Source organism: Elaeis guineensis, chromosome 16 (genome assembly GCF_000442705.2).
Source record: "Elaeis guineensis isolate ETL-2024a chromosome 16, EG11, whole genome shotgun sequence".
Classification (NCBI taxonomy): Eukaryota; Viridiplantae; Streptophyta; class Magnoliopsida; order Arecales; family Arecaceae; genus Elaeis; species Elaeis guineensis.
In genome coordinates this window covers 39,987,419-40,015,165 of record NC_026008.2, presented here as the reverse complement: position 1 = coordinate 40,015,165, position 27,747 = coordinate 39,987,419, and the positions used below count along the sequence as shown (strand labels likewise).

At 37.0% G+C, this 27,747-nt stretch overlaps 1 protein-coding gene and 1 long non-coding RNA gene across 4 annotated transcripts; one reads left to right on the top strand and one right to left on the bottom strand.

Annotated features, from left to right (window-relative positions):
* Positions 1 to 6,086: 6,086 nt before the first annotated feature.
* Positions 6,087 to 8,497, top strand: LOC105059692 (NAC domain-containing protein 22). Its single transcript, XM_010943103.3, has 3 exons — positions 6,087 to 6,326; positions 7,477 to 7,745; positions 7,853 to 8,497. The coding sequence occupies exons 1-3, from the start codon at positions 6,161 to 6,163 to the stop codon at positions 8,213 to 8,215; spliced, it is 798 nt and encodes a 265-aa protein (XP_010941405.1). The 5' UTR covers positions 6,087 to 6,160; the 3' UTR covers positions 8,216 to 8,497.
* A 10,340-nt stretch (positions 8,498 to 18,837) lies between these two features.
* On the bottom strand, positions 18,838 to 20,654 carry LOC140854349 (uncharacterized). 3 transcript variants are annotated; one of them, XR_012137560.1, is made up of 6 exons: positions 20,407 to 20,654; positions 20,101 to 20,315; positions 19,780 to 19,986; positions 19,608 to 19,698; positions 19,050 to 19,523; positions 18,838 to 18,964 (listed from the first exon to the last, which is right to left on the bottom strand). It is a non-coding gene; the product is annotated as an uncharacterized lncRNA (long non-coding RNA). The 3 variants fall into 3 exon arrangements; XR_012137559.1 differs by having other exon boundaries at positions 18,864 to 19,283; positions 19,422 to 19,523; XR_012137558.1 differs by having other exon boundaries at positions 18,863 to 19,523.
* Positions 20,655 to 27,747: the final 7,093 nt, after the last annotated feature.

The window sequence follows — 27,747 nt, the reverse complement described above, 5'->3', positions numbered from 1 at the left end:
GTAAAAATATCAAGGGTTAATGCACTAGACTTAATATGAGAGAGATTGAATTGTGCAAAACGAGAGTAGAAAATTGAAGGAGAACTAGAGGATTTGCTAGGCAAACCATTAGTAGAAGAAGCACTGCCAGAAGGAATATTAAGTCTGTCCATAATTCGATGGAGCATCTCATCAGTAGATAATGAACTCTCAGTATTAATAGGTGAAGGAGGAGGAGGAGTTGATGCCTTTATAGATGAAACACCTTTCTCTGTGTGCTCAGAAAGATTAGCCTGATGATGATCAATAGCTGCACCAGAACATCCTCTTCCTCGATGACTACCTCTACCATAACCAGAGGGATGGCCATGTAGCTGCCAACAGGTGTCATGAACATGCCCCATTTTATTGCAATAGGAGCATATCTGCATATCTCGACTATCATGTCCACGAGATTGTTGAGATTGTGAATGGGGCTGGAAACCATTGCAGAATGGATAGTATCTGGAGCAACCATCATATGACGGCAAGTCTCTTCACTCAGAATCAGAGAGGACTTCTCAAGGAGAGGTAGATCTATACTCCAACCCAGAATCTGAATCCTGATTGGATCAAATTCGTCATTGAGTCCAGCAAGAAAATCAAAGATTCGCTCTTCGTCAGTGAATTTCTTGAACATAATAGCATCTTCAGAACAACAGGCTTTGAAGGGGTGATAAAAATTCAGCTCGGACTATATATGCTGGAGTTCTGCCATATAAGCAGTGATAGAGTAATCTCCTTGTTGAAGAGCACGTACTTTGCGTTTGAGCTCAAAAGCTTGAGCAGTATTACCTTGTTGTGAATAAGTTTGGATAGCAGCCTCCCAAATTTCTCAGGCGGTTTCAAAAAATAACATACCTTGAGCAACAGAAGGCACAATAGAGTTGAGAAGCTAAGCCATTACCAGTGAATTCTCTGATTCCCATTTCAAAATTTCTGTATCTCCAAATTGCAGCCTAACAATAGTTTCAGTGAGAAATTCTTCAAATCTGTAAGTTTTGATATATATATATCCGCATATTCCGAGACCACATAAGATAGGTGAGAGGTCTGTCAAGTCGGATAGAGCTAATCAAGAGAGAAGGATTGTCCATCACAAACCAAGAGTCAGAGGTGTGGACCACCTCATCAATTGTTTGCTCAAACTCTTCTTCAATAAAACTGTCTGGCACTTCCAAATATGCTCAAAAAATTACTGGATGATTTTCATCTTCATCTTCTTCTTTTTTTTTTGAAAAAGAGAAAAAAAAAGAAATTAACTAAAGAGGAAAGGGCTGACCTTTCCCTGTTTCACGAGTATGGGGTGAGAGAAGGGACGGCAGAGGGCGGATGGCAGCGGACGACAGCACGTACGTCGGCACGGACAGTGGTGAGAGATCACGCTGACAAGATGGTAGCGGCAGAGGGCGGAGATGAGCGACGATGGGTGATGGATGGCGATGGGTGACGTTCTGCAAAGAGATGAGGCCGGTGATGGAGGCGACGGTGTGCGCAGAGGGACGGCGATCTACGGCGGCATTCTGCGATGGTGATGGGCGGCATTCTGTGGTGGTGGCCTATCTGCCGAGCAGAAGGGAAGAGGGGCGAGTGGTGATGGGGTGGCTGTGGTCACTGTGTGCATGGAGGGCGTGTGCGGAGGCGCTCGGGGTGGTGGCGGCGGTGTGTACAGAGAAGGTGGCGAGATGAGGTGAGGGATTGGGAGGAAAGAAGAAGAAAAAGAAGAGGAGAAGATGGCTGCGGTGAGATGGATGCAGTTTCAAAAAACTTTGAGGACAATCAGCAAAGGGAGAAAAGAAGAATTTGGAGAAAAAATCATGGATCAGAAAAGGAATAGGAAGAGGAGAGAGATTAGGAAGAGGAGAGAAAAGACTCATGGGTTAGAAACTGAGTGCTCTGATATCATGTTGAAAACTAGAGATGGGAGAAGATGAAAGAAGAGAAGAAGATGGGATTCCAGAGAAAGGAGGAAATCTTTATTTTTCTTTCTTTTTCTTCGTATTACAGCATTAGGGGTCCTCCCCACTTTATACAAGAATTTTTATTCTCTTCAAAGGAAGGTGATAACCTATTCTTGGTTATCCTCTAAACAAAGAATCATTCATGGCTATTACCTAAATAGGAAAAGGCCATGGATGGAAAGATAAGGTAGGCAAAGCTGTCAACAGGAAGAAGCTTGTGTGAAGGGATGAAATAAGCCCATCCACTGACTATCCTTCACTTCTCTGCTCCGGTGGTGGTGTGGCATTTTATTGGGAGATAAACAATATGATAGATTAGGTCACATCATTTATAGCAGAGCACTTCAAAAATTGAACTTCGCAACAAGATGAGAGCTGCCTACCAGTCCTGCGAGATCTTTTATATTTTAATTTTCTAGATTATTCTCACATCAAAATGATATAACTATCTGTATGTACCCAAAAAAAAAAAAAAGGGATGAAACAAGCCAGTGTTATGTAAATTTTAGCAACACATAAACCAAGCTTGCTCATGGGCTGAATCCTTCGTCGAGAAGAATGAATGCTTTACAAAAGAAGATTGGCTGGAGATATGGGTTGAAAGTTTGAGACTACATATTAAAAGCCGTTATAACATTTAATTGGATATTTGGATGGTTATCACTTATAAATTAGTTTTCTTAGTTTTTACGGTATTTTGTTGATGTTGGTCAATTAGATTTTGGTCCACTGGTTGGATCTGTGCACCACTCGTAGTCCATGCGTGAATGAGAGGTGATCACGTTCCAAGATTTTTTTTTTTGAAAATTGAAAAATTAATGTTGCTTTGTGATGATCATTGTCAGCTTTTATAACTAGAAAAAACCAACATTTTATGCATGATCACTGTAATTAATGTTTTTTTGCTTTCTAATGTATATTAAAGTATATATTGATATAAAAAGATTCTTTACTCTTTTACTTGAGTTTCTTCTTTTCTTTTTTTTTTCTTTTGGAAAGCTGGAGGGCGCAGGAAGCTTCTCCCTATTTATTAACAAAAATGTAGCTATCTACGTGACAGGAGGATTGCACAGAGAGAAAAACAGCATAGAAGAGAAAATAGATGGTAGACGAGAAAACAATTGGTACAAGATCTCATAACTCAAAATCTAGAGGTCATAATTCAGCTGGGATGGTGATGCACCAAAACTTTTACTCGAGACATTTAGCTCCCTAAAATGTAAACTAGTTAGAAACTGGGAACCTGATTGCATCATTCTTGTGAAAAAAAAGGATTTCTTTCATACGAAACCATCATCGGTCACCCACCGCACAGACATCAAAGCATTCCGAACTTCCTCATTCATCGATCGGCACAAATGTCAAAGCAAGCGACCGATGATCCAATGTTGGATTCATACTAAGGAAGGTGAATCTTTCTTTCGTGTGAAAGCTACACCTTTGTCACTGGAAAACCCAGCAATTCTTGTCTTCCACTAGAAGCACTATCCTTAAATATCGAGTCTAGTCTCTGGAGTTGACTCCACTGTTCCAGTTCCCCCTGACTCAAGCATCCATTATGGAATCAAAAGGAAAAGAAAGAAACATTTACCATAACAATGATGGAAATCAAAGAAAAATTGAAGGTACCAGGAAGACCAAACCAATAATGCCTGGAATCCCTAGGTTTGGTGGATTTTTGACCGTAGTGGATGGACCTCTCCTTAGGTGGACCAAGACTAAGAAGACTTTGACCGAACAGCTCGAAGGACCACCACAGCCACCAGCGGAAATCATCTATGGAGTCTTGGGTAGAATAGTTGAATCAGTCCAACGAGCGGAGGTGTCTAAATAGTGGTCAGTCAGCTAGACTAACAATAGACCCAGCACCTCAGCCAGACTAACAGTAGACCAAACACCTACAAAATTAAAATTATTGACACTTGGGAAGCAGATTAACCAACATTTCTACTCATGTTTTTTTTTTTTTTTCTGTTTTTATGATAAACATGGATACATTAAATCAATCTAGAATAAATACATCTGTGAGCATCAGAAAATAAAATAAATGATAGCTCACAAGGGATACCTGTCATGCCAATCTATAGCTTTTGAGATGCTTGCAATGTATGTCATGGCATTAGGCTATGCATCCCATGTATCTCAACATGCAATATATGATTCATGCAGCATTGGACGACCAAAATTCTGGTTGCTGCTAATACTCCCCAACCAGCTAAACTAATTAAAATGCTGGTGGCTTAATATATTGCTCTGTTTTGCTGAAACAATTGAGCTTGGGACAACTGCTTACCATAATACTTCTCCGTTCTGGTCTTCAAGTGAATACCATAGTCCGGTTCGGATCACATGATGTGATGGTATACGACTAAATGCATATCGGATCGCAGCCTGCACTTTTCTACCGCAGTAATTAACTTTTATCTTAGAGCTAGTTTTACCTTGGTCAAGCCAAACCATGTTACACGGAGTCATGCTTCCCGTTCTTCTAGTTATGAACTTTCTTTCCTTTCTCTAGTTTCACTTCTTGTAGACAAGCTCTTTATGTTGTTGTTTCTTTCCTTATGCATTCTAGATGAGTAGAAAATATTGATGTAGCTGAAAACAAAGCCGTGGAATTCTTGAGAAATAATCACCCTGCTAAGCGACAAACTTCTTTGTTGGTGACGATTTTAAGAGCTTTAAATTCTTAACGACAGATTAATTAGAGAGTCGAATAAATTTATTTGGGCCATTTGGATGCACTAGAAGTAAAGTGCCATCTAAAATCAGTAGCTCTAAAACGGGGTTAGTAAGCACACAGATGGGGACCATATTACGGCCAAAGCTTATGACCAGTAGCTGCACTGCTAATTACGAAAGGATTAGTCATGCAGATCTTATAAAGAAGTGGAAGACAAACACAGCACCATAGGTAGGAGCTTTGTGGAAATATGGTCATCTTGACTTGGTAATCCGGACGGCACTTTAAATGAATGAATAATTCTCTTACGCTTGCTTGTCCGAAATATCCGCTTATAATTTGCATAAATTTGCTCTAGTTCAGCTTATGCTGTCCTATTCGTTCAATTATTTCTTTCTTTCCAGGTCTTGAGTCAACACATCACTTTTGTCAAGGATCCAAGGCTATATTTTCACCTTATTAAAATATGACTACTACATTTTCACCAAACTTTGATCTCAATCATCAGTTTTAATATTTAAGGGGTGGTTATCAGCTGAAAATTAAGCTTAGGTATTTGATTAATGGGGATCTTGAGAAGGACTTGTAGATTAAATGGTAATTTATCAGCATGACTTGACTTGTTGGCAATCTCAAGATCAAACCTAGATGGTATTGCCTGCCTGCTTTAACTCAGCCGGACGGCATCTCGTTTATTCAAAAAATATCCTGCTTTCCACTCTAGTGATATCATCCTCACTATATTTTTTTTAATTGATATTATCTTTTTAAAAATAAACCAATAATTTGAAGTGGATTGATAAGAAAGGCATTTGATAATTTTATGGTACCTAAAAAATCATATAGTGAGTATATTTATGCTTGCGAAAAATATTTTTTGGGCTCAAATTGATAATTCTAACAGTTCGTAAACTTGGTGCGCTTGATAAGCATGCTTAAGATGATCCAAAAAGTGCTAACATTAAAGTTAGTTTACAGTGCAGTTAAATATATTCTGAAGGTTCCTTCTATGTTCCTTTTTAGAGCACAATGTGACAACATTAAGTCTATCCGTTCGGTGTTCCCTGAACAATTTTTTATATCATTTAAATTCCACAGGGACAAGTCCTAAAGACCCGAGCCAATATAATCCCGTAGCCGTGCACCAATATCGAGGAGATGACCGTTAACCTGGTAAACCCTGGAATGCGAGCTTCACATAAAAAATTAGTTTAAGAAACTCTGGGATAATAACCCATGATTAATTGGCACTAATAATCCAAAAACTCAGTCCGCTTGGCATTCTCTCAGCTGGTAAAAGTCAAGCCTCTGGTGTTGTGGGCCCACCCGCTGCTTCCGCGCTCCTCGCCCCGCCGGATTTTCCAAAGACCGGGCTATAAAAGCGTCCATGCCTTCCTTTATATTGGCCACAGGAGAGGGATCCAAAGAGGAGCTCTAGGACTGAGCTAATAAATCTGCCAACTTCTCTATAATCATAGAAGGAAGAGAGAGGAGTAGCATGGAACAAAGTGGAGGAGGGCTGGAACTTCCGGGGTTCAGGTTCCATCCTACAGAGGAGGAGCTTCTGGACTTCTATCTTAAAAGAGCAGTCCAGGGGAAGAAGCTCCAGGTTGACATCATTGGCACTCTCAATCTCTACCGCCATGACCCTTGGGAACTACCTGGTATGCTCTCTTTCTCTCTTTATCTATCTATCTATCTATTTTTTTGACAATTGAGGGAGGCTAAATCAACCACCCAAATTTTATTATAAGATAGAATATGTACAGAAACTAAGAGTTCAGATAGCATGCAGCAGAAGCATACAAGATGAAAACAATACTTTTTTGGTAGAAGAGATGGAAACAATACTTAACATAGAGTAGAAGGAAGATATCAAGTAAGACTGGTCGGTCTTTGTGGTGAAGAAGTAGCCTCTCTCTCTCTCTATCTATTTGTCTCTCTATCTATCTATCTCTCCCTCCCCCACCCCCACCCAAAATCCCTAAATTGGGTTGTCACAGCCTGTTAGTAGCCTCAACTTGTCAGGGGCTTGCAAAGAGTTCAAAGAGAAAATCGCACCAACATGGTAAAGCTGAGATTAGCAGCTATTTTTAAAAGTGCGATTTTTTATTTTAAAGAAAGTTTAGAAAATAAAGGAATGAATGAAAAAAATATTGGCTGATATGTTTATATTTTTTAGTTAATATATCAAAATTTGCAAATTTATATTGGTTGAAATAATAGGAGCTGAAATTTTCGATATATCATATCAAAGCAAAAGTACGGCCATGGAAACCTTCCAACTTCTCATGAATTGAATGTATTGATACTCTACTTAAAAAAAAAAAAAAGGGAAAAAAGAATGTATTGATCACATGTAGAACAATTCTCGGGAAGTACTGCTATTGGATCGCAGCTCAATCATGGATTGGTGCGATTCACGAGGATTAGGTGAATATAACATGAGATTAAGCTGCGTTAGCGCTTGTTAATTGCTACATTAAAAATTGAGAAGGAAGCTTCAGTCCAGAGAATTTACCTCCATGGAGCTATTGGAACCACTCCATGGCCTATGTGATGCATAAATCGGAAATTCCACATGCATATATCTATAAAAAAACGGCATTTTCGACCAACTTCTATACCGCATGAAGTCACACCACTTGAAATGCCTTTTTTTTTTTAATCTGCCTGTATTATTTTGGTGTTTGCAAATTTCTAAGAATCACCTAATAGGATATCAAATCCACCGTCATCTTCTTTCTTTTCAAATTTGAATAAAGAGAAATATTTTATCGTGTATATATTAATGTATTAATATTATTGAGGCAGGGCTTGCAAAAATAGGAGAAAGAGAATGGTATTTCTTTGTACCGAGGGATCGGAAGCAGTCTAATGGTGGGCGGCCAAATCGAACGACGGAGCATGGGTTTTGGAAGGCCACTGGTTCAGATCGGCCAATCCGTAGTGCTGCCGACCCAAAGCGGCTTATTGGCCTCAAGAAAACCCTAGTCTACTATCACGGTCGAGCTCCACGTGGCTCTAAGACTGACTGGATCATGAATGAGTATCGCCTCCCCGACCTAACAACCCCTCCCAAGGTATCATGTCCATCATTGGATCATCATCAAATGGCTCATCATGCCCCTACTTTTCTTTTTGATCCATTAGCTAACAAAATTGTAAATGCACTATTAAAAATTTTTAGGAGGACATAGTATTATGCAAGGTCTATCGGAAAGCAACATCATTGAAGGAGCTAGAGCAAAAAGCGGCAATGGCATCGCCAAATTCTGGGTTGACAATGGAGTCATCATCGGATCAGGAGATCTCGCAAAAATTGATGGCTATGGATGATGATGGAGGTGTCAAAGAAGCTAAGGAAAATGAGGTGGAGAAAAAGGAAGAGGCTGGGGTGGTGGCCAAGTCGACTTGGTCAGTGAATCTACCTAAGCTCGAGGTTCCGACATACAATGATTTAGAATGGATGCAGGATTCTTTCTTGACTCAGCTTAGGAGTCCATGGATGGTTCCATTGTCTCCATTCTATGGCAGCATGCTTAATTTTTGAACTTCTAAATATAGATATATGGCAAGAAATTTTGTACAATAAATATTATGCATGGTTTCAATTTGCTAACTTTTGCCGATCAATTTGACTCATAGTGTGTGTGAGCCAAAGGGATGGTCTGGCATGCAAAGGAGGGGAGGTGAAAGGAAGGTTTGACATTGTTAATGTTAAATTTGTGTATAGAAGCGTATAGTATTAAGTTAGCTTGCAATATTTATTGTAGCTGTACCGGCTCAACTTGCAAGTGTAATGTTATAAGTATTTATCAAATGAAGAGGAATATATATTATGGTCCTAATTTCCTTGGTGAAAAGGTATGTTCATATGCTCGAAGGTTGGTGTATTTAGTACTGCCACTTTGACTCTTATCAGATCCTTAAAGCTTAAGTTTCAAAAAGCTAAATAAGCGGCAGTTTTTATACAGTCGAAAGGATAATAGCCGGATTATAGAGCATTGAGTAAGATCTTTAAAGTGTTGAAGTATTGCCAAAAAAGAAATACTAAGTACCCAGGCTTTATGGATTTAATTACTTGAGGTTGGTAGGATGAACTTAATATGGTGCTAGTGTGTGCCCTAATACATATATATGAAGTTACAAATTTTTGAATTGAATGATGGGAGGCTTATTTTAATGATTAGAGTCATTGGATATGATCTTCTATTTTGAAGCTATTTATGTAAAAGATCATATGATTTGTTGTCCTCTAGTCTAGGCATCAAGTAATCAAAATTTAGATAATTCAAAAATATGAAAAAAATAACTATTTTATACATAAGCTGGTACATTGTAATTTACATGATTTTTGTGTATAAGAGATATCTACTGATATAGTAGTACGTGATGCAGCCAATAGATAGTATATTCGGCTAGACTGTGCCAAATATCAGCAGATTTACTTATAATTTTTTCATTAAGGATAGTAACAAATTAAATCAAGTTTTGATATTTGTCATAGAATAATTTTAATATATTTTTTTAGGGTCGAGTACTATTTTAAATATGATTCTAAATTGGGTATAATATCCAATTATGGTTAAGATATCATGCCTTATAAATATATGCATAATATATTGTAATGGGCAGCTTTGAAATTTAATAAAATTCTTTGTAAAAATAATTTCTTTAACCAAATGAAAGATTCTTTCGTTACAATAAAATATATTCCTAACACACTTACATCCCTGCAGTGGCTGTCTATATTCTTTTTTTCATGCTGGTGGTTTGGATTTCTTAAATAATTTATTTTATGTTGCACAACAAGGCAGCGTGGCTTCTTATATTTCTCAAATAATATTTTCAGCATTGTTGGGGGCTTACAAATAGTACCGGGTATTGTTTTGCGCCTGTTAATGTACCTAAATCCAAAATTCAAAAAGGAAAGGTCACTGACCCTACATTACATAATTCCCTGTTGAAGGATAAGTCGACCATGACTTTGCCGAATCCAGCGGTGGGATCTCGTGTGAATGCACACACACACACACACACACAAAAAAGTGGAACTCGTCATGACTAGGACTGGCTTGGTGGACATGTAGGTTACTTCATTGGAGTGGTAAGCCACTGGTAATCCACAGGTCAAACTCGCCCACAATCATCCTTCGACCCTACCCATATATGATTATATATATATATAACCATTCCTGATGTCTATATTGATAACGATACATACATATGTAAATATATACATATATCTATACACATATACATAAATGTATACATACATACATACATAGTATGTGTACCCTCTCCATATGAAATATAGAAGATAAGGAAAATGCTATCATTTCCAATGTCAATATATATGTGTGTATGTATTATGTATGTGTATACATAATATGGATTCATTCCATTGTGTTGGGACAGCGGTACGATGAATAGGGCATAGTTTGCACACTAGAAAAGGCACGTCGTGTGCAAATATGTTTGTGATATTAGCTGTAACATTATGCTCAAAAATGATATTTTAATATTACTACTGATGGATGAAACATTTTTCTTGTTGCATGATGTTGTGTGTTTGAATCCATCATAGGCCATCGTGAACATCTTTTTGGACCAACGCATTGTTTAGCCCAGAAAAATTCTCGTGCCCAGTCCAGGAAAGTGGCCCAATTCATTTACGATAGAATGTAAATTCTTTGTGCACCGCGGGCTGTATAGAAAATCCGTCATGGAGTGCACTATCTTTTTCGATTACTCCCCGGGAAAGGAAGGACTGTTTTGAGGACGAATAATTATTAGATCTGCTTATTTTCTTCCTTTACGTCCTTAGCTTAGTACAATGGAAATCTTTTTTTTTATTTTTTTTAAGAATCATTTCAACAAACGAGATATTTCACAATTGACATGAGACCCAAGACACTCATGCTCCTTTAGGTTCTTTAAATTCAATGGGTGGCGTAGCTATCGAGATCAATGCAATCAATTATGTCTCAACCCTAGTCGCCATCTCCATATCCGGTTTACTTGTAAGCTTTATTGGGTATGCCTTATACCGCTTTTGGGGCAACCCTCTCAACAACTAAGAGATCCATTCGAAGAACACGGGGACTAGTTGAAGTAATGAGTCTCCCATATTGAGAGGCTTCTTACTTCAATTGAGATAATAAAAAGTTATTTTATTTTTTTATAGCCACCGCTTTCCAATGCGCATTTAACATCTGTAGTTCTATTTTTTCATTTGAAATTTTGAATAACGAGAATACCCCTCCTCTTTGCAAAAACTTATGATATCCTATGGCATATTATGATACCTGCATCAAATTATGACTTTTTGCACATATAATATTATAATATAGTCTAAAAAATTATGATATCCTAGAATATTATGATATCCTAGCATATTATGTCATAATTTTCTAGACTATATTATGACATTCTGTATTAAATTATGATTTTCTGCACGTAGGATGTTAATATAGCCCAGAATATCATAAAATGAGAGGGATATTTTTGTCCAATCACTTTTCAATACGCATTTAATACTTGCAGTTCTATTTTTTCGTTTGAAAATTTTAAATGACAAAAATATCTCTATTCTTTAAAAAAAAATATGACATCCTATAGCATATTATGATATCTTGCATCAAATTATGATATCTTGTGCGTTAAATTATGACTTTCTACATGCACGATATCATAATATAGATATAAAATATCATAATTTTTTTTAAAGAGTAAGGATATTTTCATCATTCAAAATTTCAAACAAAAAGATAAAATTGCAGGCAGTAAATGCATATTGGAAAGTGGTGGCTATGTAGACCAATAAGATAAAATAGCGCGCTCTATGTTAGATTTTCTACACCGTCTGTAGTGCACAAAGAATTTCTCTATGATAGAATTGTAGATCGAGATCGGGGAACCTTCCTCCGAGTCTCATTTTTTGGCCACTTGGGACAGCCTACTTCATGAGCCCTGTGATGCACAAATATTATTTTGAGAATAATTTAAGAGTATCAAATCATGCTCTTGTACAAATTGATTTGACATAATTATTTTCAATAAAAAAAAATATAGAGAACTAGAGATAAATCTCCAGTTCTACTTTCAACTTAAATATAGCTCTCCAAATAAGTTTTATGTAAAAGTACCTACCTATTTTAAATATAAGTTAAAAGTAACTATCAATTTTGATTGAAATTATCTTTATATCCTTATATTCTTTAAAATATTACAGTATTATATTATTATAGTATAGTATTTTTTTATAATAAGATAGTATTATATTATATGAGTATAGTATTTTTATAATAATATAGTATTATTTTAATATATTATATTAGTATAATATTTTTTATAATAAAATAATATTATATTATATTAGTATAATATTTTTTTATAATAAGGTAGTATTATATTATTATAGTATATTATTTTTTTATTATATTATTACTTTACAACAATGCAATATTGCTTTATAAAAGTATAGTATAACTTTATAATAGTGTAATATTACTTTATAATAGTGTAGTATTTCTTTTATTATAGTGTAATATTATTTTATAATAGTATAGTATTACTTTATAATAGTATAGTGTTGCTTTATAACTACAAGGACAATTAGACCATTTTATCTTATTTGGATGATTTTTTTTTGATACAAACGGGTGATCATACGACTCTAGTACGAGTGTACTCCAGGATAGTTGCTTTTAAGTTATGTTTCAATAGGTAGAATCTTTTATTGAAAACTTAAGTGGATGGTTATTTTTAAATTTAAACTTAATTAGATATTTTTTATTAGTTTTTTTAAAAAATATATATATTTATATAAACTCACTAACTATATTATATAAGTTCTGGATAAATTATAATTGGATCCTGATATATCTCAAATATGACCAGTCTAATGGCACTATCAACTAATCGAGCCTAATATGAATCAGTTGCATAATCTTTTACCTCGGTTAATCAGTTCTCACCATATGGCTATTTTGAAAGTGTACGGAGATATCCAAATTTCTCTATGTCCGTTAACTGCTAGCCACAACAATAGAACAGCTTTACTAACTATGAGATCTATATCTCATTAAATTGCATCTCTCCTAAACGTGCAAGCGGTTATCTCCGATAAACTTTCTCCACATTTCAAGATACAAATCATGATAAGTTCTGACCTTGCATATATAAATTTTTTCTTGAAGACCCTCCAGATAAGTTGAACTAAGTTCTAAGGAGCCTCATAGAGTCCAATTGAGTTAGTAAGTCTTACTCATATGCTTAAAGGAGATCCAAAGTTGTGTCTTTCACAATTTTAGACTAAACATAGTCCTAATGGGACTTATCTCTTCTTATTTTCTCCCTTGCCACTACTCAAACTCTCTTCACAAACTCTAACTTCTCCGACTTACTCTCTCGCAGCTTATTTTCATTAAGAACCTCCTTTCCACCAAGAATGATGAACTCAGGCATAAGAGAATCTCCCATCAGAAAACTTTCAACAAATGAACTTCTTCGACTTATAATGTTTCAAGATGCTCTCGAAGGTAGAGCCCATCATTATCAACTTCATCAAGATTTCTGACCAGCTTCTCGGTAATCTGGGTTGCCACCATCATCTCTCCTTTATCGGTTCCATCTCATTAGTTCGAGCTAGGTTGGTCCTCATCAACAGTAGCAGATCTCATGAAGTAACAAATGGTAAGATATCAATGCTTCACTATCCTCCAGAGTGATGTCAATTAATGGAGTGGGAAGAAAAGACCAAAAGGCTCCAATGCTCTTAGTTTACCAACATGGATAAGGTTAAGTCAATCAATAATTTGGTGATGACTATCCTCAAAAGGAAGAATAAAGAAAAAAAAATTAGGCATGGGCATCATCTGTAGATCAATCATCAAAGAAAGAAAAGCAAGGATATGAATATGTGTAACTAATAATATTTGAAGACTCATCTTATACCATAAACATATTTCCTTAGATTCTTTTGTTTTGTTGGCTATTATCTTAGATTATTACTAGATTTTCACTACCACTGCAATAAGATAATCTCCACTTCTTAATGGTATAGACACCTTGTTGCTGTCCCAAATATTTTGGATAATAAAGTATTACACTATCACTGTTGTATTCCTACAAGCTTTATTATGAAACTTACTAATTAAAAGGCCCCTAGTTTTGTTGATTTTATTCATTCAAATCGGCAAGTGGCTTTTGGGGTGGTTACTTCTAATATTGAATCTCAATGGATAATGGGTGCTGTATACGCTAGTATATGTGGGGTGAAGCATAGACAGTTGTAGGATCAAATTCTAGCTGTTAAGTCCCTACAATTATCCTTGAGAATTATTAGGGATTTTAGTTGTATTCTTCATGTTGATGAGAAGAAGGGTGGGAAGGGATTTCATCTTAATTGAAAAATTTAGGAGTACCATAATTTTGTGAGGCAATCTGGACTTGTTGACATTGGGTACTTAGGTCCTTATTTTACATGGTATAACAATCGGTTGGGATCTGCCCGAGTTTGGAAAAGGTTGGATAGGGCTTTTGCTTCTAAAGGCTGGTTGGATCTTTATCCTGAATCTAAACTTCATCATTTAACTAGATTTACTTCGAACCATTGGCATTTACTTCTTATTGTGTTGAATAGTTGTGCAAGAGGGCAGTTGCTATTCTGATTTGAGAAAATTTGGTTGTTTTGTGAAGGGGTATAGGAGAAAGTCCGTCAAGCCTGGAGGTGTCAAGGTAATCATTCTCCAAGGATGAAGTTGACTAAGCAATTACAATAAATTAGACAGGTGTTTTATAGGTGGAAAGAGTTCATCAGTAATATATTTAAGGAGGATCAAGAGTTGAATGATAAAATTTTTCTCCTTTAGTAGAAAGAAGAACAGTAGGATGTTCTCTCGGGGGAGGAACATCAGTCGTTGCTACAGTTATTAAGGCTATATCATAGAAATCTTCATCTTCAGGAGATCTTTTAGAAACAAAAATCTAGACTAGTATGGTTAAAAGATGGTGTGCTAATACTAAATTTTTTCGCAGAGCCACCATGACGAGGAGTAGGTAGAATTGTATTACTCTGATTATGGATCAACAAAAAAAATGTATTGTGGAGGAGCATCTTATTAGAGATTATCTTCTGTCTCAATTTCAGTTGAGATGGCAGGCTCAGCAAGGTATTGATGAGGCATAGTTATCTCAGGCTCTGGATCTGATGTCCATGGAGAAAAATGAGGGCCTCATCAGAACTGTTACAGTTGAGGAGGTAGAGGATGTTGTCTGACAGATGCATGGAGACAAGGGCCCTGGTAGTTTTTAAGCTTTCTTTTTCCAATATTTCTGGCATATTATTCAGGAGAATGTTATTGATGTTGTCAAGTTTGTCTTCCTCACAACTACTATGTCAAGGTGTTGGAAAAGAACTTTTATAGTTCTTCTTCCTAAAAAATCTAGTCCGCGGGGGGTTGAAGACTATAGACCTATAAGTTCATGCAATGCTATTTATAAGATTATAGCATGTATTCTTGTTAGAAGATTGAAATATGTTCTTCCAAGATTGGTATCTGTGGAGCAAGGAGCCTTTTTATCTGGTCGGAGCATTGTGAAAAATATTCTAATTGGCCAAGAGGTCATGCACTCCTTGTTGAGGGCTCCTCGGACTCATGGGCTTATGGCTGTTAAAATTGATATGAAGAAGACGTATGATTGGTTGCATTGGCCATTTATATTTCAGATATTAACTTACTTTGGGTTTCATGACCGATTTATCGGTTGAATTAAAACATCTTTGATGGAGGCTAATTTTGCTTTGTTGGTTAATGGTTCTGCAATTGATTGATTTTCTCCTACTTCAGGGCTGAAACAAGACTGTCTTTTTTTCCCCATATATTTATATTTTGTGTGTTGAATTTCTCTTTCAAATGTTTAAATTTGTGGTGAGCCATCAATGGTTAAGGGCTTATAATCTGGGTCGAGGAGGCCCTAAAATATCTCATGTGTTTTATGCGAATGATGTTTTATTGATTGCTAGGGCCATGGTTAGGGACTCTATTTGTATTAAATCTGTGTTGGATGCTTACTGTTCTATTTCTGATCAGAAAGTGAATCAATCTAAATCTTATACTTCTTTCAGCCCATCCTTATCTCATGCTGTTAAGGGATCTATTTGTCATATTATGGGTATGGCAGAAAAAAGAGGGAATTGAAAATATTTGGGGGTTTCTCTTTCTGGAAATAGATTGAGAGCCAATGAGCTAAGTTATATAAAAGAGGCAGTGATGAATAGGATTGATAGTTGGGCTTGGAGCTGCTCTCATTTACAGGCCGCTCCACTCTTATTCTGTCAGTATTAATCTCATTACCTTTGTATACCATGGCTACTGTTAGTGTCCCTGTTACTATGCTTTCTAAGATTGATGAGTATAAGTCGTTTCTTTGGGGTCACTCTTCTGACAGGAAAGGTCTGCATTTAATTTTTTGACCAAAGATATGTTCTCCTAAATAGTGTGGGGGGCTTGGGATTGCATCTCTTACAGAAAAGAGGACTCAATTTCTTTGTAAATTAGTGATGCAATTGATGCTCAGGCCTCATTCCTTATGGCCTCAATTAGTATTGGCTAAGTATAAATTTGGTGGTTCCTGGATCTTGTATAAAAAGTCAGTTAAATGTTCGGCTATTTAGTCAAACATTGTTATTTATGGGCTTTAGGTTCAATTTAAATTTCAGTGGGCTATTGGGGAGGGAGATCATACAAACTTATTAAGGGACCCCTGGATCAGTTCAATACCTATTGCTTTGAGGCCAACTTTTATAAATATGAATATTGATTATTAGGAATGGCATGTTAGGGATCTGATTTCAACTAATAGAAAGTGGAATGGTAATATATTATCTACTTTGTTTTTAAGTGAGATTAAAGAAAGGGTTCTATCTATTCCTTTGCCTAAGCACCCCTAGTCAGATCAGTTAAAGTAGGGCAGTAGTAGATTGGGTGTTCATAATGCATTGGATTATTACAATGGTTTATTTACTAACATATGGGACCTTGAGGTTTCTATGAGAATTAACACTTTATGGTGGAAGGTGCTATGGTACAGATTGCCTTGTAAAGATTTGTTGACTCGGAGAAGTATTCTTCTGTTGCACAGCAATTTTGTGACCTGTGTCCTAATACTTTGAAGGACATTAACCATGTGTTAATTATTTGCCTTGTGGCTAAGGCATGCTCGTCGGCTACTGAGAGAGCTTTGGGAGTCGATTTTCATTACTTCTCTTTGTCGGAGTTAGAGCACTTCACTCAAACTTTTTTGGTAGAGAGAAAGTTTAGGCTTCTTGCTGCTTGTCTTGCTTGGGCTATATGGTCAGCCAGAAATGAAAAAATATTTTAGCATGCTAATTTGTCTCCCATTCAGGTTTTGTGCCGAGCTTTGTATTCGTTGCCTAATGCACTGTGGGGGATGAATTCTGTATGTTTTCAAATTAACCCATGGTGCTAGGGAGCTTCTATGTCAGTTATTTTGACAGTTAAAAATATCAAACTAGTTCATTGGCTCCCTCCTCCCATGGGTGTGTTGAAATTAAACTTTGATGCCTCTATTACATCCCAAGGGGCTGGAGCAGCATTTATTATTAGAGATATTCATGGCAATGTTTTGAGAGTTGGGGGGGGGGAATTACTTAGTTGGCCTATGCACTATGCAGAGTTGGTGGTGGTGTAGATTGGGGTAGCTGTGGTTTTAAATGATTTGCATGTGAATGAGCTTTGGGTTGAAGGAGATTTTTCTATAGTCATTTAGTGGCTGAATACTTCGGGGCCCCATTATTCAGAGCTTTTGTTGAGAGATTTGCATAATTGAAAAAATTATTTTCAAACCATTTGATTTTTTCATATTTTTCGTGAGGATAATTAGGTGGCTGATTTTCTTGCTAAGGTAGCTATTCAATCGGATTTTGATTTGCAAAATTTTGGCCCCTTTTCTATGGAATTTAAATTGATCCTTCAAGCTGATTCTTGGGGGGGTGCCTGTGAACGATGATGATGCCAATGCCGTGGACCATGTATTCCTTCTTTCTCCTTAGGATGATTGGGTGTCCACTATTTTTAGACTGTATTTTGATTTTTGTTGGCTGTTTAATTTGGCTGGGTGTTTCAGTGGCTTTTGATGTTGCTATTACCTCAGCTTGCTTACCTTGGTGTCTATTTTATAACTGGGGGGCTTTTATTTACATAAGCTCTGAGTTTCAATATATTTATATTTTCTCCATGTCTTCCTTCAGGTCCATATTCAGAGGCAAATTTTAATTATCACAAGATTTTCAGGTTGCAGTTGCTTTATACCCTGCTTACAGATTCATAATTGTAAGGAGATTTATGGTTCTAGGGGTGGCCTGTCACTACTACAGGAAAGGACTACGGCAGCAGTCAACAACCACTATCATAGCCAAAAAAATCATTGCCATAGCTTATAGTAGTGGTTCCACAATCATTGCCACTATCGCCATCGTCGTAGATTTATGATGGCAGTTGTTGCAGTAGTTCATATAACCACTGCCATATATTGGGTATAGCAGTGGTTATTCAACTACTACTATAGCTTGCAATATAGCAGCGATTGAATAACCACTGCTATACTCAATATACGGTAGTGGTTATATCAATCGCTGCTATAGAAGCTATTGCAGCGGTTAGTTAACCACTGCTATAGAATCTATAGCAGTGGTTGTACAACCGCTGGTATACCATTTCTATAGCAGTAGTTATTTAATTGCTAACCATTGCTATAGAGTGCATAGCAACTGTTGTATAACCGCTGCGTTAAATTATATAGTAGCGGTTATGGAACCACTGTCATAGATTACGGTAGCGATTGTCCAACCGCTGCCATAAATTATGGCAGAGAATGGCACGAACCAACAGTAATAGTTGGTATGGGTACAGAAGTGATTGTGCAATCGCTATCGTAGGCTATGACAGCTATTTTTTAGCCTATGGCAGTGGTTCACAATAGCTGCCATCGTATTTTTTTTATAGTAGTAACTTTTCAATCGCTTAAATTTATCATTTTTTACTTGATAGACACAATTCAATATATAATTACTCAAACTAAAACTTACAAAAATAAAAAATTTTACATAAAACTCAATAATAATGTAGAAATATATCTCAGATACTCAATTATATTACTGATCAAATTGTGTTACAATATTTTTCAAATAAAAATAAAATACATCAAAAATCTTCTAAATCAAAATCCTCCTCTTCAAATATCTCGTCATCACCAGGAGGGACTGGAGCAGGAGCTGGAGGGGTTAAAGTTGAAATACTAGTCAACATATCCTGAATGCTTGATAAATCAGCTTCAAAATGAATGGAGAGCTGACTCACCATAGGGGACATGATGCTCTGTAGCTGAGATGCATGCTCCTCAGCTTGAGATACGCACTCCTGAGTCTAAGATGCATGCTTCTAAGCCTGTGTTGTCTGCGTCAAGGCCTAGTCAAGCTGCTCCTGACTAACGGCCCCAAAAGCGTGTGAGAAAATACTCACCTCAAATCAATAGCTCGTCAGTGTATGTCCGGATCTGCAACGAATCCTTCCAGAATGCTCAAGTCCCAAGACCTGAGACAGATGGTCATGGGGGCCAAAAGTGTCCGGACCCTCGCTCACAAGCACGTCTAACTACTTATATAATTATAAATTCAAATAAAATATTATAAGAAATACTATAATACTAATCATACTCCAGTTATTACTTACAAAAATCTTTTCGATCGCAACATTCATCGGTATGCCTTTCTTATCCGTACGACTCGATCGAAAGATGGTACTATGGACAGGCATCATCCCCTCTCTCATCAGCTATAATAATCAATCAACTTATTAGAAACATATAAAAAAATAATAACTCAATAATTTATAAACTAAAGGATCGGAATTCATTACCTCTCTATGCATAGGATTGGCCATAGACTCACAACCAAGAGTGTGTGTACTCCTGAGCAGTCCGATTCTTCCGATTCTAATAAGATACAGCCTAAAAAGTATCCAAATCATATAAATTAAAATCAAATATAATTATCAATATAATAAAAAATTCATAAGTTATAAATTAAACCTGAAAGTCCTAGCTTCTCCAATGCCTAACCATTCCCTTCCACTGACTCGGGGGACAGTCCTGGATCCAAAAAATAAGCTCCTCCTCAGTATCCCTATGATGCTCTAGCCACCCTCTGCAGAGCTTGATCTTGTGTTCCAGTATAACTCTCCAATCTTCTACAGTCAGGCATCTCAAGCCCTCTCATGATCTGAGAAGTCATACCTCCTTTGTACAAAGTTATCAAAAGTCAGTTACGAAATTATTCTAATCAAACATAGTGCAAACATATCATATGCATATATATAATTCAGATACACTTATCCAAATCTCCTCCTATACCCAGTCTTTGACATCGGAGTCCATCAATCGTCAGTTTATGAGCACTACGAGAATGATGTCAGACCGCCTCACAAGCACTCCAAAAAAAGAATGCATCTCTCACGCGGTTGCTCCTACTGGCCTCCTTTCCTGATCATACTCCATGACCTGATGCTGACGGTTTCACACATACAGCATGCCTGTAGGACTGCGAAATGTCCTACTAGATGATGCATCTGTAATAAAAATATATTACAAATATATAAAAGTATATAATAACTATATAAAAATAAATAAATATTTGACATAATAAAAATCTACTCTCACTGGGATCGTGCGACGTGGATGTCAATGGAGCTAGATCGATGGGTAAAGTATGTGTCGAAGATGTGACTATCGATGGAGGTTCAGATGTATCAGTGTGAGGAAGATGTGCCTGCGAAGCGAGGTTGATGCGGTGGGAGGAGTATGTGCCTCTGAAGTCGATGCGAATGCAGAGATGGATGCAGAGGCGGAGCTCCACGTAGCCCATCGAGGGGTGGGGGTAAAAGCTAGATGGCATTTCGGTGCCATCATGACCTGCAAAGTTAATGAACATTCACAAATATAACATGTTGTTGAATAATAATATTAGTAGAGCATAAATAAAAAATACTAATATTTATATCAGGATGTTGAACTCATTGCCTACTAGCATCTACAATATGGACATCACTGTCGCTCCTAACAAAAGTATCTGAGACCTCGACAACATCAGATAAATTTTATCCTAGAGGAATACTTTGTATGCATGATCCAACATCATCATCAACTTTAGTATCATTGAAGATATGCCTAGGCACCATCCTCACTATAACATCCCATTGAGGCTCCAAAGGATCACTAACGTAGAAGACTTGACTAGCTTGGGAAGCAAGTATATACGATTTTTCAGTACGGAAATGGTATTGCATGTTGATAAGAGTAAAACCGCACTCGTCAATCTTCATCCCTAATTGAGACAAGGTGTCAAGCCAATCATATTTCATCAATGCAATCTTCTAATAGTAGTCCAAGATGACTATCTTCTCCACAACCTTATAATAGTTTAGATCATCCATACGAGGCTATGAATCCCTCGAGCTAGCGTAACACCCAGTGGTGGTGCTCAACATCACGTCACTATTTTGTGTTGCCATGTTTATGGCTCGACTGTTAATATTGAACCTGTAGCCATTGATGATGAGTTGCTTGTACTCACACACAGTACGATTAAGTCCCATTGAAAGAGCTTGTACTTTATGGCTCACATCATCGGATGGTAATCTCCACATCGAAGTAGATGACACCTAATTTGTAAACATATTTAAAAAGGGTGTACAAGAAAGGAATATGTACTCGCTTACATGATCTTTGAACTACTCAAAAAATTTTTTGTTATACATTTTCTTCTTTTTCCACATGCTTAGAGTACCATATTTTACTCTTATGACCTCTTTGTATTTGCTACATAAGAAACAAATTTAGAGTTACTAGTGTAATAAAAAAAATTTTCTAAGTAATGAGAAATAAATAAGACTGAGTAACTTTATGTATGGCTCAATGATATCATAATTGAACAGCACGTAGTGATGCGCCTTATCTCTTTCTTTAAGACTCAAATCAGTGAGGTGGTATGAAGTGGAAAGTCCACTTGACTGTGGAATGGACTCAAATGCAGGCTCAATCAGCTCATACTGATCATCCTGATTCCTCATTGATCGGTTACGACATGTCTCGAGCTTGTTTAAGTATATAGTACAAAAATTTATATACTCTTGATCTAAATAATCTTCTGCTATGGATCCATCTGGGTGATTCATATTCTTTACATAAGATTTCAATATTTGAATATTTCTCTCGATGGGGTACGTCTATCAACAGAACACTAGACCTCTAAGTACAACTTTTTTTGCAAGATGTACGGTGAGATGTATTATAACTATGAAAAATGATGGTGAAAATATCTTTTTCAGATCACATAATATAGTCACCACTCTTGCCTTCATTTTTTTCACGTCTTTCTTAAGTAACTTCTTTGCACAAATATTTCTATAAAAATTGTAAAGACGAATAACAGCTATTCTCATATTTTTTGGTAACATATGGATCACAGCTATTGTGATCAACTCCTACATCAATACATGATAATCATGAGTCTTCAATCCATCAAGTCTCACATCTTTACTATTCACACACTTTGATATGTTGCTTGAGTACCGATATGAAACCTTTATGTTCTCCAACATATAAAAAAATATGGATCATCCAGAGATATTCATAACATAGCATGCATGAGGGAGCCTCCACTGTTCTCTCCCTACTGGCTACGGATGGAGTGATCTCCTAATACCTCATTCTTATAAGTCAAATCAAGAATTTAAATCATCCTTGATCTTATCCTTTATGTTCAAGATCATTGTCAATAGGAGCTCGCATACGTTCTTTTCAATATGCATGACATCTAAATAGTGGCACAATAAGTTTGTCTCCCAGTATGGCAAGTTAAAGAATATTTTTTTTTTCTTCAATTAAAGTGTGTGTCATCTGCCTTTGCTCGATGCTTCCTCTTCTTACCACCAATCGGATCATCTGTTTCAAATTCAACACTAAGACCATCCAACTCTCTCAACACCTCATTTCTAGACATCCGATTAGGTGCCTCATCTTCTTCAACAGTGTCACCGAAGAAGCATGCATCCCTTGTGTATGGATGGTTTTGATGGAGGAAGTGTCGATGCGCCATAAAGCTAAAGCTCCTTTGATGTGTCAACCTTCTAAACTGAATGTGTTTTCTATAAATCGGGCATGCTAACTCACCTTTCGTGCTCCAACTTTACATTAGGACATAAGCTGGAAAGTCATTTATTGTCCACATAAGTGCCATGCGTATAGAAAATGACTCATTCATCAAAGTTTTAAAAGTTGGAACATCTTGAACCCACACCTATTTCAGCTCAGTAATAAAAGACTGCAAATAGACATCAATGTCATTTTCTACCTCGATCGGTACAGAGATGAGCACTATCATGAAAGCGAAGGATTTTTTCATATACATCCATGATGGGAGGTTGTAAACATGAGCAAACATTGGCCATACACTGTGATTGGTATGCATGTACTTGAACGGATTGAAATCATCGCATGACAAGCCCAACCTCACATTGCATATCTTTTGTGCGAAATCGGGATATATTTCGTTAAACTTTTACCATGCCTCTCCATCAATTGGATGCCTTAACGCATCATCTTTTATTCACTTCTCTTCATACCATCCCTTCAATGTCCTTGCTGACATAAATAACTTATATAGTCTCGATATCAAAAAAAAGTGCCGCATCAATTTTTGAGGAATACGGATCAATATGTCGTTTTTATGCTATTTTTATCTTGATACACCATACCTTGAGCACTCGTTTCGGATGGCATCCCCCTCCCAATAGAGCATGCAATCATTAGAATATGCATGTATCTTGTTATAAGTAAAGTCCAACTATTCAATAATCTTTGATGTCTCATAATTATTCTTCGGGATTTATGTATTGTCCGGAAGAATGTTCCCTCAAAAGCTCTAGTATACAGTTTACTCCATTATTACTGAACTTATTGGAGCATTTCGCATGATACAATCGGATTAAGAACTCAAGCTTCGCCATCTTTTGATACCTGGGATACAACGAACATTAGCATCCTCCATTAACTTGCAGACCTTCTTCACATCCTCACTATTTATCATTCCACCAACCACAGAATCAGACATGGATGTTGATGCACTGTTATTGTGGCCAACAAACAGAAAGATATCATGAACCATTTATTCCATTTCCCCATTATGTTGATCTTCTCCTTGCGGTCTACCCTCACCATGTTGATCCCAACAAATTTTATAGCCAGGTTTAAAGCCATAAATAGTGAGGTGATCATTTACATTTTAACGAGGTAGCCAAGGCACATCCATGCACTTCTTACAAGGATATTGGATTAGTCCATGATCTCCAAATTTTTCTATAGCAAAATCAAGAAACTTTTAAAGTCTGACCTTATATTCTGACGAGAGCCTACTCAATTTTATCCACCCCTTATCTATGGTTAAAATGGTAATACTACAATTAAATCATGTATGGAAATGAGACACAACATAATAACAGTAAGATAATTTGGTAGTAATTACTCATAATTTATGCACGCATACCAATTTTTAGAGTTCATAACATCATTACATAGGCAAATAAAATAATACTTAATGAATCCTAACTCCACCAACTCCTTCCTAATAGATGTGGTCCTATCCCTTTCAAAAATATATCGCTTTTATTATTGCCATAGCTTTGTTCTTTGTTTCATATCCAGAAAAAATCTGGCAGCATCTTCCTACAATTCTCCAAATACATGATATAGATGGATTATATTTTAACCACATCTAATATGTACCCGAAGAACAAATGAGATAACTGCGGTGGAATTTTTCACAATAGAACAAAGAATGCTATGATAACAATAAAAAATTGATGCATTTTTTAACTATCTAAATGGAGCATTCAAGAGCTATTCATAGAGTCCGTTTTGGAGATCCTATGATCGACTCTTGAATGAAAGTCTAACGTTACATCAATGCATGCATTAAATCATTACCATGCATCTCTCTATGGAAATAGAGAGATGTACTCGAATCCGATGCAAATCCTGATTCAGATTTCGATCTGAATCTGACCCGAATCCTTGGATCCCGACCTAGATCCCAGACCAAATCTGAGTCGATTCGGATCAGATCCCAATCTGGATCTTAATTATTATTATTTTTATTATAATTATTATTTAATAATAATATAATAAATTTTATTTTATTACAACACCCCACCTCTCCAACCACTGCCCCCCAGCCTGTCACCACTGCCCCCACCCCCCGTGCCACCCCACCTCGTGCCCACCCTCCTTGTCCTCCGCCCCACCCGCTGTGCCACTCCATCCAGTGCCGCACCGTCCCTCCACTTACGCCCCTCACCCCCTATGGCCCCCGTCCTCTGCCCCACCCCACCCTGTGCCACGCCACCCCTTCGCTCGTGCCCCACCCCCTGCTGCCCCCATACCCTGCAGCCCCCATCCTCTGCCCCATCCCACGTATCGCCCCTCCACTCGCTCCCCCACCCCCTGTGGCCCCCATCCTCTACCCCACCCCCCACACCACCCCACCTTGCATCGCCCCTCCACTCGCACCCCCTATCCCCTGCGGCCCTCACCCCACCCTCTGTCCTCCGCCCCACCCCCCGCACCACCCCACCCTGCGGTGCCCCTCCATCCCCCACCCCCCTTCGTCCTTCACCCCACCTCTTAGTCTACCCCCCTCGCTCCTCCCTTCCCCCCCCCTCGCTCCTCCCTTCCCCATAGAGCCACAAAAAAAAAGAGTTACCTTACAGCAGCGGCGGCGGTGATAATGACGATGGAGAGGATTGATGGTGGAGAAGAGGGAGGCAGGGCCGAGGGGGTCTAGCTGGCAGCGGTGCTAGAGGGAAGGGGCGGGTCGACAGAAAGTAAGAGAGAGAGAGAGAGCTAAGCACGAAATGAAGAAAAGAAGGTATGGGCCTAAAAAATTTTCAAACATATAGTAGTGATTTTTAAACTGTTGCCATAGGTCAATGGCAGCGGTTATCTACCGCCGCAACAGACATTTAGCAATGATTGAGGCAACTGCTACGATAGATCTATAGTAGCGGTCTTTAGAACCGCTGCTATAGATACATAGCAGCGATTATCTCTCAGTCGCTGCTATAGAGACTAAATATAAATTTTTTTCTAAATATGTTATAAATTTAAAATCTATTTTCATCGTTCATTATTTAAATAATTATCATTAGAGTATCGTGACAAAAGACCACCTCGATCCGATAGCCCTAGCTATATCGATCAATAAAATTTAATTTTCATGACTACGAATGATCGCATAATAATATGATAATTTTGATGATATTTGTAGCACACTATCAGAATTTTATTTCAATCGAACATCATTATCATGGTCAATTTAGCACGCGATGATTTCGACCGTTAAATGAAAAATGAGTTATCAAAATATCAAACTATGTTTGATTAAGATAATTTTTTAGATAAATGATCTTTGCTACCACTTTAATCATTTGAGTGATGATAACTATAAAATTCAAACCACATGTATATGAACCATCGAAGAACGGATACTAAAGTTACGAAAGGAGAAAGTATTTATTTTGATCGTGGAACGGATACTGAAGTTGCACAAAATATCAATCAGAATTTAAAAGGTGCCACTTTAATTATTAGTTAAGAATCAAACAAATCTTATCCTTCACATATGAGTTCATCTTCTCTTGCAATTTCAATATTCGTTCCTCGATCGAAATAAATACGAGCTAGCTCTTCTTCTCTTATAACTTCAGTATTCATTCTTCGATGGTTCATATACATGTGATTTAAATTTTATGATCACCACTATTCAAATGATTAAAGTGATAGCAAAGATCATTTATCTCAAAAATTGCTTTAATTGGATATAGTTGGCCTTTAATTTGATCGCTCATTTTTCTTTAATGGTCGAAATCATCGCGTGCTAAATTGATCATGATAATGATGTTCGATTGAAGTAAAATTTTGACAGTGTGCTACAAATATTATCAAGATTATCATTATAAATTTTTGAATTCATCAGTATTCTCTATCTATCAGATCATTATGCAGTCGTTCGAGACCGTCAAAATTAAATTATATTAATCGACATAGCTAGGGCTATCGAATCGAGGCAGTCTTTTATCACGATACTCTAATAATAATTATTTAGATAATAAGTGACGAAGATAAACTTTAAATTTATATTATATTTAAATAAATATATAAAAAATTTATATTCTATCGATATAACAGTAGTTAAATAAAGCCGCTGCTATAGGTCTATTGTATCACAGCAGTTACATATAACCACAACCATATGTTTAAAAAATGGTAGCGGTTATAAATAAGCGCTGCCATAGTTTTGATCTATAGTAGCGGTTACGAGTAACTGCTGCAATAGGTTAATCTATAGCAGCAGTTATACATAACCACTGCCATATCTCAAACCTATGGCAGCGGTTATACGTAACTGCTGCTACAAATCAATATATGGCAGTGGTTGATTAACCGTTGCTATATGTCAAACGTATGGCAGTGGTTATATGTAACCGCTACCATAGGTTAGACCTATGGCAGTGGTTATTCAATAACTACTGTTATATGTACCCTATGGCAGCAGTTATAAGTAACCGTTGCTATAGGTCAAAACTATGACAGTGATTATATATAACCACTATCGTAGAGTCTATAACAGTGATTTTCGAACCACTGTCATAGTAAGTACTGCTATAGGCCCTTTCTGTAATAATGTGTTCAGCATCGAAAATACTTGCAGAGGGGTACAGTTGATTATTTAACTTTGTTGTTTTTCTGCAGATGTTTAGGCTTGATTTTTTAGTGGATATTATCTTATGCCTATTGGGGAGTTGCCTATGGTTGTACCCAGCATGACTCTGATCTCATTACCTTCTAGTATAATTGGAAGTGCAAGACTTGCTACTGTTCTCGACTATAATTAAAGCTGGCCAATGCTACTACTTCTTTAGTCGTTCTTCTGATCAGAGAACTCTA

Excerpts from the sequence above, each read along its gene's own strand:
- LOC105059692 (XM_010943103.3), top strand. The coding sequence starts at position 6,161 with ATGGAACAAAGTGGAGGAGGGCTGGAACTTCCGGGGTTCAGGTTCCAT. Across the intron at positions 6,327-7,476 it reads TGACCCTTGGGAACTACCTG|GGCTTGCAAAAATAGGAGAA; the intron begins GTATGCTCTCTT and ends TTATTGAGGCAG. Across the intron at positions 7,746-7,852 it reads ACCTAACAACCCCTCCCAAG|GAGGACATAGTATTATGCAA; the intron begins GTATCATGTCCA and ends AAAAATTTTTAG.